The 12,635-nt window shown below is 41.2% G+C and overlaps 1 protein-coding gene across 2 annotated transcripts in view; it reads left to right on the top strand.

Annotated features, from left to right (window-relative positions):
• The window catches only part of BMPR2 (bone morphogenetic protein receptor type 2), a 210,406-nt gene that overhangs the window by 180,965 nt on the left and 16,806 nt on the right, over positions 1–12,635 (top strand). For both annotated transcript variants that reach the window (XM_033230678.1, XM_033230679.1), the window contains exon 10: positions 1,745–1,881. In XM_033230678.1, coding sequence (XP_033086569.1) covers positions 1,745–1,881 — 137 coding nt within the window. The remainder of the gene's footprint in view (positions 1–1,744; positions 1,882–12,635) is intronic.

Genomic DNA, 12,635 nt, shown 5'->3' with positions numbered 1-12,635 from the left:
AATTAATCTTTGTAAATCTTTTTTAATACTGGTGGAGGGCAAGTATTTATGGGTTGTTTTGAGTATTCAGATAGAAACATAAAACTTAAATGAAACATAAACTTATTTGTAATGTGGTTTCCATCTGGGTCATTATAACTTTGTGTTATCTCCATGTGAGTGATAGAAGGAAGGCGGCAGACATTGCCATTTTGCTTACAGGAAGTCTAAAACAGAATAGTTAAATGACTTTTCCAAGGTCAAGATGAAGCCAAGATTAGAACCTAAATGCCTTATCCTCCTCTGTCTTGATGTTTTTCCTTCTAATTTATCTTGTCATTTTAATAGGGTGGGAGGATGGGTAAAGAGACAGGAACAGTCTCTCATTCTGTGTTCTTTTCCATGATTTCTACTAGATCATTGGTTTTCTCAGTGTTGGTCCCAGGGATCCTTTATGTGGTTCAATATATTATATACATAAACTTAATTTTCTTATATTTTGTAGAAATCAAAAGCCTAACATCACAATTGATTGTGTTTATTGGCAATGAACAGGGTTATTAAATAGTGATAAAATAGTTAATAATATTTAAGTCCATGATCTAAATACTACCTGTTAGTTAAAAGGAATTTTTAGGGCTGGGTACAGTGGCTCACACCTGTAATCTCAGCACATTGGGAGGCTGAGGTGGGAAAATCATTTGAGGGCAGAAGTATGAGACCAGCCTGGCCAACATGGCAAGACCTTATCTCTAAAAAATATTTTAAAAACTTTGCTGGGCATGGTGGCACACTCCTGTAGTCTTAGCTACTAGGGAGGCCACTTGAGTGCAGTAGTTCAAGTTACAGTGAGCTATGATCATGCCACTGTACTCCATCCTGGGCAACAAAGTGAGACTGTTTATTTAAAAAAAATTTTTTTTAAGTATATTGACTTTTCTTTCAAATGACCATTATCATAAATATTTTTGTAACATCTGATACAGTCTGGCTGGACTATAATAGAACCAATGATGTAATGTGACATAGTGACTGTTCAACCCACCCACTTATATTTGGTTCTGTAGGCATATTTGTTGTACTGGGTCCTGAACTTTTTCCTCATCTTTACCCACCTCCATGGGATCAGTGTTCAGGCATGTTTTCAAGTATTAAGTATGCCTTATAAACATAGTAGTCTTTTTTCCCTGAATTTAGTAATACCAGAAACCATTTAAAAATACCTATCCATCATTGAAACTACCATTTGATTTATCAACAAATATTTGAGACTATTCTAAGCAAAGCATTTATTAATAATGCATTAGACTGGGCGTGGAGGTTCACACCTGTAATCCCAGCACTTTAGGAGGCTGGATCACCTGAGGTCAGGAGTTCAAGACCAGCCTGGCCAACATGGTGAAACCCTATCTCTACTAAAATATGGAAATTATCCAGGCATGGTGGTGTGCACCTGTAATCCCAGCTACTCGGGAGGCTAAGGCAAGAGAATCAGTTGAACTCAGGAGGCAGAGGTTGCAGTGAGCCGAGATCATGCCACTGCACTCCATCCTGGGCAACAGAGTGAGACTCCATCTAAAAAAAAAAATCATTAAACCTACAACAACATCTCTTTAGGATTTCCAAATGTGCCTGAAGGGGCTGGAAAAATAAAAAGATTGTGACACAATTTTTTTGCTTACTTCGTATCAGAAATACCCCTGTTATTCTATCATTTATGATAATTGGAAATTTTATTCTGTCATTCTTTTCTACAAATCCACAGGGGAATCCATACCAGAGTACCAGATGGCTTTTCAGACAGAGGTTGGAAACCATCCCACTTTCGAGGATATGCAGGTTCTTGTGTCTAGGGAAAAACAGAGACCCAAGTTCCCAGAAGCCTGGAAAGAAAATAGTCTGGTAAGAAAAAACTAAGTTATTAAAGAGAGGACTTATGACTAAATATGTTTTAATGTTGTTTGAAGCAGAAATAGACTGTTAATAATGTTAATAGTTTTTGGAGTTGCCTAATGCCAGAAATCCAACTTGATTTTTATGATGTTATATGTTTTCAAATTTTTCAATATGAAAAAAAGTCAGTTTTTAGTTCCACTTTTTTTTCCAAGCATAAAGTACTATCTAGAGAGAATAACTAATGTGTCTTAAGTTTGCCAGATTAGGTAGCAGCTAAATTAATTAACATATTAATATTTTAAACATTATTAAAATTCTATCTTACTCTCTTGAGAATAGTACCAAAACTGTTAAGTAGTGCAGGCTTACATAATCAATGGCTAATGAAAATTTAGGCTAGACCTGAAAAAAACCAAGGTGCAACCTATGAATTATGCTTATTAAAAATATAATTCGGCTGGGTGCGGTGGCTCACACCTGTAATCCCAGCACTTTGGGAGGCTAAGGCGGCCAGGTCGCCTGAGCTCAGGAGTTCGGGACCAGCCTGGGCAACACAGTGAAACCCCGTCACTACTAAAATACAAAAAATTAGCCAGGCGTGGTGGCATGCACCTGTAGTCCCAGCTAGTTGGGAGGCTGAGGCAGGAGAATTGCTTGAACCTGGGATGCAGAGGTTGCAGTAAGCTGAGATCGTGCCACTGCACTCCAGCCTAGGCGACAGAGCGAGACTCTTGTCTCAAAAAAAAAAAAAATATATATATATATATATGTACTTCACGACAATGAAATATCTTCAGAATCCCCTGCCATTTGAGTAAGTTGTTGTTACAACACTGAAAACATCTTACAAATTAACAAATACACACTCGTAATCTTTTAGTATAAATAGGATAATCTAATTATCCACTATCATTTCTGAAGTTTTTTTTTTTTACTTAAACACTTTTTTTTAATGTCAGTACCTCTAGATGTATCTATTTCTCTCCATTTGGTCAGTATTCTATTGATAAAATCATATAATCATTCTATTGGATGATATATGATAATTATTGTATTAAAAAGGAAAAGCCTACCTTTCCCTACTATCACGCTCCATAAGTAACTCCCTTTAGCAATCTTTTGGGTTTTCTTTTTTCTTCTAAAAGTTACCATTATAACTTCAAATACTCTATTCTTAAGTTATCTCTCGTTTACTTTCTCCCAGTTTGTAATATTCTATTATTAAACGATTTATGTTTTGTCTGTAAATTCATCTAATATTTAAATAAAATAACATGAGAAATTTGTAGTATTATGATTATGTAAGCATTCACTACACAAGAAAGGATTGTGCTTGGATTTATAGGAAATAAAAATTCTACATTAGTTACTAAAATCTCCCCTATGCTTTGGGGAGAATGTTTCAAGTTATCATCCATCACTTGAGCCCAGGGGTTTGAGGCTGCAGTGAGCTATGATCACGCCACTGCCCTCCAGCCTGAGTAAGACTCTGTCTCTTTAAAAAAAATGTCATCAAGTCCCAGCTGCTCAGGAGGCTGAGGCAGGAGAATTGCTTGAACCTGGGATGCAGAGGTTGCAGTAAGCTGAGATCGTGCCACTGCACTCCAGCCTGGGTGACAGAGTGAGACCCCATCTCAAAAAAAAAAAAAAAAGTCATCAAATGATTTCTTTTTGGTTTCTTTTTTTTTTTTTTTTGAGATGGAGTCTTGCTCTGTCGCCGGGGCTGGAGTGCAGTGGCCGGATCTCAGCTCACTGCAAGCTCCGCCTCCCGGGTTCACGCCATTCTCCTGCCTCAGCCTCCCGAGTAGCTGGGACTACAGACGCCCGCCACCTCGCCTGGCTAGTTTTTTGTATTTTTTAGTAGAGACGGGGTTTCACAGTGTTCGCCAGGATGGTCTCGATCTCCTGACCTCGTGATCCGCCCGTCTCGGCCTCCCAAAGTGCTGGGATTACAGGCTTGAGCCACCGCGCCCGGCCTTCTTTTTGGTTTCTTGTCATCTTTCTTTGTCTTGTTTTTAGGCTATACTCAGAAGCAGCATTAAAAATCTCACATCATTCTCTTTCTTGTAAACGATTGTTTTTTTAATGAAGTTCCTCCTTAAGTAATGTGTACTAGTATGTGTATGGTGGTAAACATCATGAATCCTTGCATATTTAAAAATGTTTTTATCTTGCCCTCACACTCGAGTAATAATGTGGCTGGATAATAGTTTCAATATCATAATTTTCTTCACAACTTTGAAATTACCACTCCATCATTCTGTAGCCTACATTCTCCATGTGCTCTAGGCCCTAGTCTCCAGTCTAATGAGAATTTCAATGCCAGCCTGAATCATTTCACTGCTTTTTGTTTTGTTATATTTTTGTTTTATCCTCTTAATTTTTTTTTCTCTATAAGCTTTTAAGACTTTTCGCCTTGATGTTTGTGGGCATGGATCTTTACACACATTTTGCTTGGCACTGGATAGGTTTTCAGTTTGAAAATTCAAAAGTTTCTTAAATTCAGAGGCATTTTCTTTTCTTTCTTTCTTTTTTTTTTTTTTGAGACAGGGTCTCGCTCTGTCATTCTGGCTGGAGTATAGTGGTGTGATCATGGCTTACTGCGGCTATGAACTCCTCAGCTTAAGCTATTCTCCTTCTTTAGCCTCCTGAATAGCTGAGACTTCAGGTGCCCACCACTTTGCCTGGCTTTTTAAATTTTTGGTAGAGACAGGGTCTCGCCTTGTTTCCCAGGCTGGTCTCAAACTCCTGAATTCAAGCAATCCTCCTACCTCAGCTTGTCAAAGTACTGAGATCATAAACATGAACCATCATGCCTGGCCTGGTATTATTTTTTAAATTATTTTGTACCTTTCAATTCTTCCTTCTGAAATTCCCACTAGACAAATATTGTACCACATGGCATTCTAGGAATCATTTTTTTTCTTGTATTTTCCATTTTTTCTCCCTCTATGTTTTTCTTCCTCCCTTCCCTCTCCCCCTCCCCCTCCTCTCCGCCCCATCTCCCCTTCTGCCTCCCCTCCCCCTCCCCCTTTTCCCTCCCCTCCCCCTCCCCACACACCTGGCCTCCCTTACTACATTTTTTAAGATTTACTCAGCTTTATCTGCAAATGACTCATTTAGTTTTCACTATTACCCTTGTATCAGTTATCTATTCATTGAAGTTTTAGCATCCACAATCATATTTATATTTCCAGAAACTCTTGTTTGCCTTTTCCATAGCAGTCTGTTCTTGTTTTCAGAATGTAATAAGGGTGATTCATTCTGAAGATGTTATTTTTATACTTTATACAAATTAGTTTTCTTGACTATAATAAAAGGACAAAAGGTGAAAAATAAGCAACTAAAATTATTTTACTATATATTTTCACATTTCAATTTTAGATTGTCTTGGTAGGACTAGAATAGTATTTGCATTTTGGATCCTGACTTAAGTGGGGTGATGTCATGTCAGAGAAAGGCTAAAGACACATTATAGTTCCCATACAGATTTAGAATGAGCACTGTCTTCATTGGTTATCTTAGTCAGTAGGTTACTTTCAAATTTGGCTTCTGTTTCGAGTCAGACTGAAATATTTAAGTATGTGGCAATTAAAGAGCCTATTGTCAAGCACGTATGTCCAAGATTGCTTCCAAACTATGCTCCCTGCTATAGGAACTGGGACAGATCTTTAAGAGGTCCCTGACAGCAAGTGAGAGGCCGAGTACTTTACTAGAATTCATCAGAGGTGCCAGCCTCACAATAGAGTATCCCTAAAAGAAAAATCTATTTATGAAATTTTATTCTAGTAAAATACAACCTCATCTTCCTTAAATTGTTTTATTTCACCAGCGCAAATGGGATCTATTATTTTGAAATATCTCTTGGCAACCCTATCATTATGAGATATGCATCATATGCATATTTACCTGAAAACTTTTTACTTCCAGCATAGAGTAGGTTGCCAAGTAAGGAATTTATAATACTTGGTTCACTTCCAGGGAATCCATTTAAATCTAATGTGCTACAGTCAATAAACTGCTTCTCTGCAGTGACAATCCAATACTAGAGTTAGGTAGCAAGTACATAGTTTATAAAAAAAGAGAAATGCAGCTATATCTAAAGAAGCCATTTTTACTTTCACAGTTTCATTGAGATTAAGAAACATTCCTTTGGCCCGGCGCGGTGGCTCACGCCTGTAATCCCAGCACTTTGGGAGGCCAAGGCGGGCAGATCACGAGGTCTGGAGATGGAGACCATCCTGGCTAACACGGTGAAACCCCGTCTCTACTAAAAAGACAAAAAATTAGCCGGGCGTGTTGCTGCGCGCCTGTAGTCCCAGCTACTGGGAGGCTGAGGCAGGAGAATGGCGTCAACCCAGGCGGCGGAGCTTGCAGTGACTGCCGAGGCCAAGATCGTGCCACTGCATTCCAGCCTGGGCGACAAAGCGAGACTCCGTCTCAAAAAAGAAGAAACATTCCTTTAATAGTAAAACTCAAAACCTTTCAAATATTAATTTATAAAAAAACTAGCTTTAATTTTATAAACTACCAGGGACTCAAACATAGTTTAGTCAATAAAGGGTGGAAGAATAGTTTCCTGACAAAAATGAAAGCATAGAAAATAGTCTAAAGGAAATACACAATGTTAAACCATAGTTACTCTGAATACTGGGTTAATAAATGACTTTTTCTTCCTATATGTTTCAGAATTTACAGTAAAAATGAACTACTTTAACAGTCACACACACACAGTTTTGGAGTTTTTGTTTTTGTTTTTTGAGACAGAGTCTCGCTCTGTCACCCAGGATGGAGTGCAGTGGCGCAATCTCAGCTCACTGCGGCCTCCGCCTCCTGGGTTCAAGGGATTCTTCTGCCTCTGCCTCCCTAGTAGCTGGGACTACAGGCACGTGCCACCATGCCTGACTAATTTTTATATTTTTAGTAGAGATGGGGTTTCACCATATTGGCCAGGCTGGTCTCAAACTCCTGACCCCATGATCCACCTGCCTCAGCCTCCCAAAGTGCTGGGATTACAGGCATGAGCCACCGTGCCCGGCCAGTTTTTTGTTTTGTTTTGTAGAGACAGGGTCTTACTATGTTGCCAAGACTAGTCTTAAACTCCTGGCCTCAAGCAGTCCTGCCACCTCGGCCTCCCAGAGTGCCAGGATTATAGTCATGAGTCAACATGCCTTGCCCCAACGCACAGTTTAATTTTGTTTTATGTTAAAATATTTTAAATTGGTAAAATAAAAAATTATAGGCCACGTTTATTTTAAAGTGGCTTTTTTTCTCCTACATAAAATGTTCAGGTATAATTTGTTTAACTGTACTACCATTCTTCATGTTTTCCATTCTTTTCCAGTTTTTTGTCACCCATACTATAGTGCAGGGAGACAATAATAGCTCACTGTAGCCTCAAACTCCTGAAGTGCTGGGATTATAGATGTGAGCCCAGCCTCTTTTCCAAATGTTTATACTCCATTTCTTAGTCTGTCTTGAATTCTTTTCTCTCCCTTGTTAAAATCACTTGCCTGGCTTTTCTTTATTCCTTAGTGTTAGTTTTGTATGACCTCTTGCAATCAATGGTTTTATCTTAATATATTTTCACATAAAAGGTGGCAACTTAGCCAAGCACAGTGCCTTCTTAGCCAGGCACGGTGGCTCACCCCTGTAATCCCAGCACTTTGGGAGGCTGGGGCATGTGGATTACTTGAGGTCAGGAGTTCGAGACCAGCCTGGCCAACATGGTGAAACCCCATCTCTACTAAAAATACAAAAATGAGCCGGGTGTGGTTGTGCATGCCTGTAATCCCAGCTACTCGGCAGGCCGAGGCAGGAGAATCACTGAACCCAGGAGGCAGAGGTTGCAGTGAGCAGAGATCACGCCACTGTACTACAGCCTGGGCAACAGAGCAAGATTCCGTCTCAAAAAAAAAAAAAAAAAGGCGAGGCTCGGCATCTCATGCCTGTAGTCCCAGCACTATGGGAGGCCGCGGCAGGTGGATTGCTTGAGGTCAGGAGTTTGAGACCAGCCTAGCCAACATGGTGAAACGCCATCTCTACTAAAAATATAAAAAATTAGCTGGACGTAGTGGCAGGTGCCTGTAATCTCAGCTACTCAGGAGGCTGAGGCAGGAGAATCACTTGAACCTGGGAGGTGGAGGTTGCATTGAGCCGAGATTGCACCACTGTACTCTAGCCTGAGCAACAGAGTAAGACAATGTCTTAAAAAAGAAGAAAAAAAAGGGGCAACTCTTCCTCAGTTCATGTTTGCCCTCTAGTCTTTCCTTTTGAAGAAATATATAGAAATATATACATTTCAGAAGAAACTACTAGTTCTTTTCACATATTTTTAGTTTTTCCATTTTCTCTTTTGGACAAAATCTACAGACTTCTTCTGTGATATAGAATTCAACATTTTAAATCCTTTTTGTCTGACACAACCCACATTAAGAAATACAACTTCAGCCAGGTACAATAGTGCACACTTGTTGTCCAAGCTACACAGGAGGCTGAGTGAGGAGGATCGCTTGAGCCTAGGAATGTGAAGCTGTAGTAAACTGTGATCCCACCTGTGAATAACCACTGCACTCCAGCCTGGGCAACATAGTGAGACCCCCATCTCAAAAAAAGCACAAAGTTTACATCATTACATAGTATAATACTAACCTTACTACCTACTGTATGTCCTAGTGTTTTCTGTTCTAGTCTAGAGCATTTCAGTTTTGGTTAGAGTTGTTTGTTTTAAACCACTGAGCTGGTTTTATGACCCACCAACGAGATCCAGCTTGCATTTTCCTTCCTTTGGGTAGGAAAGATTGAAAAAGTTCCTTGTTTATCTTTTCTATTCTTTTTTTTCCCCCTTACTTGTCTTTCCTCATCAATGTTAATAATGTCACTCCCTTTAACTCATTTACACAAGCATTAAGGTATCATTATTTACCTATTCCTAGAGTTGGAGTCCCCCTCCAAAGGACGCATCAGATTTTGCCTAAATATTTGTTTTCCATTCTGATTTATTCTCAATTTTTTTTTACATTTAAAGAGCTATAATTGATAAACTGCGCATATTAAAGTGTACATTTAGGTATGTTTTGATATATGTATACACCCATAAAACCACACAGTCATGATTATGAACATGTCAGTTACCCCCAGAAGATTTCTCGTGCCGTTTTGTAATCTCTCCTCAACTTTCTCTATCCCCCATGAGTCCCCAGGCAACCACTGATCCGCTTTCCGTCACTAGAGATTAGTTTACGTTTTCTAGAATTTTATATAAATGGAATCATATAAATGTACTGATTTTCTCGCTTCTTTCAGTATAATTATTTTGAGATTTATTCATGTTCTTATGTGTATCCATAGTTTATTAATTGCTGAGTAGTATTTCATTGTATGCATATGATACAGTTTGTTTGTCCATCTACTCGTGATAGATATTTGGTTTTTTCCAGTTTCTTTTTTTTTTTTTTTTTTTTTTTTTGAGGCGGAGTCTTGCTCTGTCGCCCAGGCTGGAGTGCAGTGGCCGGATCTCAGCTCACTGCAAGCTCCACCTCCCAGGTTCCCGCCATTCTCCTGCCTCAGCCTCCCGAGTAGCTGGGACTACAGGCGTCCGCCACCTCGCCTGGCTAGTTTTTTGCATTTTTTTTAGTAGAGACGGGGTTTCACTGTGTTAGCCAGGATGGTCTCGATCTCCTGACCTCGTGATCCGCCCGTCTCGGCCTCCCAAAGTGCTGGGATTACAGGCTTGAGCCACCGCGCCCGGCCTCCAGTTTCAACTGTTACAAATAAAGCTGCTATGAATATTCATGTACAAGTCTTTGTATAAACATATGGTTTTATTTGCTTAGGTAAATACCTAAGAGTAGAATGGTTGAATCGTGTGGTAGGTATATGTTTAACTTTTTAAGAAACTGCCAGTTTTTATGGCCGGGCGCAGTGGCTCACACTGGTAATCCCAGCACTTTGGGAGGCCAAGTCAGGTGGATCACCTGAGGTCAGGAGTTCAAGACCAGCCTGGCCAACATGGTGAAACCCCATCTCTACTAAAAATACAAAAATTAGCTGGGTGTGTTGGTGCATACCTGTAATCCCAGTTACTCAGGAGGCTGAGGCTTGAGAATTGTTTGAACCCAGGAGGCAGGGGCTGCCGTGAGCTGAGATCGCACCACTGCACTCCAGCCTGGGTGACAGAGCGAGACTGTCTCAAAACAAAATAGAAAAGAAAAGAAAAAAACCTGCCAGTTTTCTAAAGCGGTTGTGCCATTTTACATTCTGGCCAGCAATGCATGAGAGTTCCAGTTTCTCTGCATCTTTGCCAACACTTGGTATTGCCAGTCTTTTTAATTTTAGACATTCTTTTTTGGGGGGGTGGTGGGAGTACAGGGTCTCATTGTATCACCCAAGCTGGAGTACAGTGCTGCCATCATAGCTCGCTACAGCCTTGACCTCCCAGACTGAAGTGATCCTCCCACCTCAGTCTCCTAACTGGAACCACAGGTGTGCACAACCACATCCAGTTAATTTTTTAAAATTTTTGGCCTGGCGCGGTGGCTCACGCCTGTAATCCCAGCACTTTGGGAGGTCGAGGCGGGTGGATCATGAGGTCAGGAGATCAAGACCATCCTGGCTAACATGGTGAAACCCCATCTCTACTAAAAATACAAAAACAAAATTAGCTGGGCTTGGTAGCGGGTGCCTATAGTCCCAGCTACTTGGGAGGCTAAAGCAGGAGAATGGCATGAACCTGGGAGGCGGAGCTTGCAGTGAGCTGAGGTCACGCCATTGCACTCCAGCCTGGGCGACAGAGCGAGACTCCATCTCAAAAAAAAAAAAAAAAAATTGTGGAAATGGGATCTTACTATGTTGCCCAGGCTTGTCTTGAACTCGTGGCCTCAAATGGTCCTCCCACCACAGCCTCCCAAAATCCTGGGATTACAGGCATGAGCCACCATGCCCAGCCTGGATTTATAATTATTATTTTATGCTTTTCTCTCTTTTTTTTTTTTTTTTTTTTTTTTGAGACGGAGTCTCGCTCTGTCGCCCAGGCTGGAGTGCAGTGGCCGGATCTCAGCTCACTGCAAGCTCCGCCTCCCAGGTTTACGCCATTCTCCTGCCTCAGCCTCCTGAGTAGCTGGGACTACAGGCGTCTGCCACCTCTCCCGGCTAGTTTTTTGTATTTTTTAGTAGAGACGGGGTTTCACCATGTTAGCCAGGATGGTCTCGATCTCCTGACCTCGTGATCCGCCCGTCTTGGCCTCCCAAAGTGCTGGGATTACAGGCTTGAGCCACCGCGACCGGCCACTTTTCTCTCTTAAATAAGAAAAAAGGAGGAGTCTGGATGTGATGGGTCTTGCTTGTAATCCGAGCACTTTGGGAGACCAAGGCAGAAGGATCATTTTGGCACAATGGTGCCTTAGCCAGGCATAGTGGTACTTGCCTGTAGTCCCAGCTACTTAGGAGGCTGATGGAGGAGGATTGCTTAGGTCCAGGAGTTCAAGGCTGCAGTGACCTGTGATCATGCCACAGCACTCCAGCCTGGGCAACAGAATGAGACCCCTTTTTTTTTGTTTTTGTTTTTAAAAAGGAGTTAGAAACCAAAAATATAATAATAGTGGCTTTTATGGTTACCTAAGTAGGCTTTTGGGTTCTACTTATTGTCTAATGTCCTTTGAGGGACTCCCTTTAACATTTCTGTCGCCCAGGCTGGAGTGCAGTGGCATGATCTCAGTTCACTCCAACCTCCGCCTCCTGGATTCAAGCGATTTTCCTGTCTCAGCATCCCAAGTAGCAGATATAGATATATACAAGTCTTTGTATGGACATATGGTTTCATTTACGTAGGTAAATACCTAAGAGTAGAATGGTTGAATCATGTGGATGTTTAAAAACAAACCTAGTCTATTTTTAAAAAGGGAGTTAAAACTAGCTTTCCCCTGGCCAGGCGCAGTGGCTCACACCTGTAATCACAGCACTTTGGGAGGCCAAGGTAGGTGGATCACGAGGTCAGGAGTTCAAGACCAGCCTGGCTAACATAGTGAAACCCTGTCTCTACTAAAGATAAAAACAAACAAACAAACAAACAAACAAACAAAAAAACAGCCGGGTGTGGTGGCAGGCGCCTGTAATCTCAGCTACTAAGGAGGCTGAGGGAGGAGAATTGCTTGAACCCGGGAGGCGGAAGTTGCAGTGAGCAGAGATCGTGCCACTGTACACCAGCCTAGGCGACATTGCAAGACACCATCTCAAAAAAAAAAAAAAAGTCTAGCTTTCCCCAAAAGGGAGACTATTGTTAATTGCTAATGAATAGGAATACTACAGAATGGGACTGTTTTTGATACTACTGTTTTGGAACTAGTTTAAAGAAGAGATGTCTATAAGTTTTAAGGTTGGAATAAGGCACTCTTTTTTTTCTTCTTTTGAGGCAGAGTCTCACTCTGTCACTCAGGCAGGCAGTGGCACGATCTTGGCTCATTGCAACCTCTGCCTCCTGGGTTCAAGCAATTCTCCTGCCTCAGCCTCGCAAGTAGCTGGGAGTACAGACGCAAACCACCATGCTGGCTATTTTTTTTTTTTTGAGACAGAGTCTCGCCCTGTCACACCAGCTGGAGTGCAGTGACTTGATCTCGGCCCACTCCCTCCATGGTTCAAGCGATTCTTCTGCCTCAGCCTCCCGATAGCTGGGACTACAGGTGCATGCCACCATACCCAGTTAAGTTTTGTACTTTTGTTTTTTTTTTGTTTTTTTTTTTTTTGAGACGGAGTCTTGCTCTGTC

Source organism: Trachypithecus francoisi, unplaced genomic scaffold (assembly GCF_009764315.1).
Source record: "Trachypithecus francoisi isolate TF-2019V2 unplaced genomic scaffold, Tfra_2.0 Lachesis_group13, whole genome shotgun sequence".
NCBI lineage: Eukaryota > Metazoa > Chordata > Mammalia > Primates > Cercopithecidae > Trachypithecus > Trachypithecus francoisi.
The sequence above is the reverse complement of the archived record's forward strand: the minus strand, read 5'-3'. Positions and strand labels throughout refer to the sequence as shown.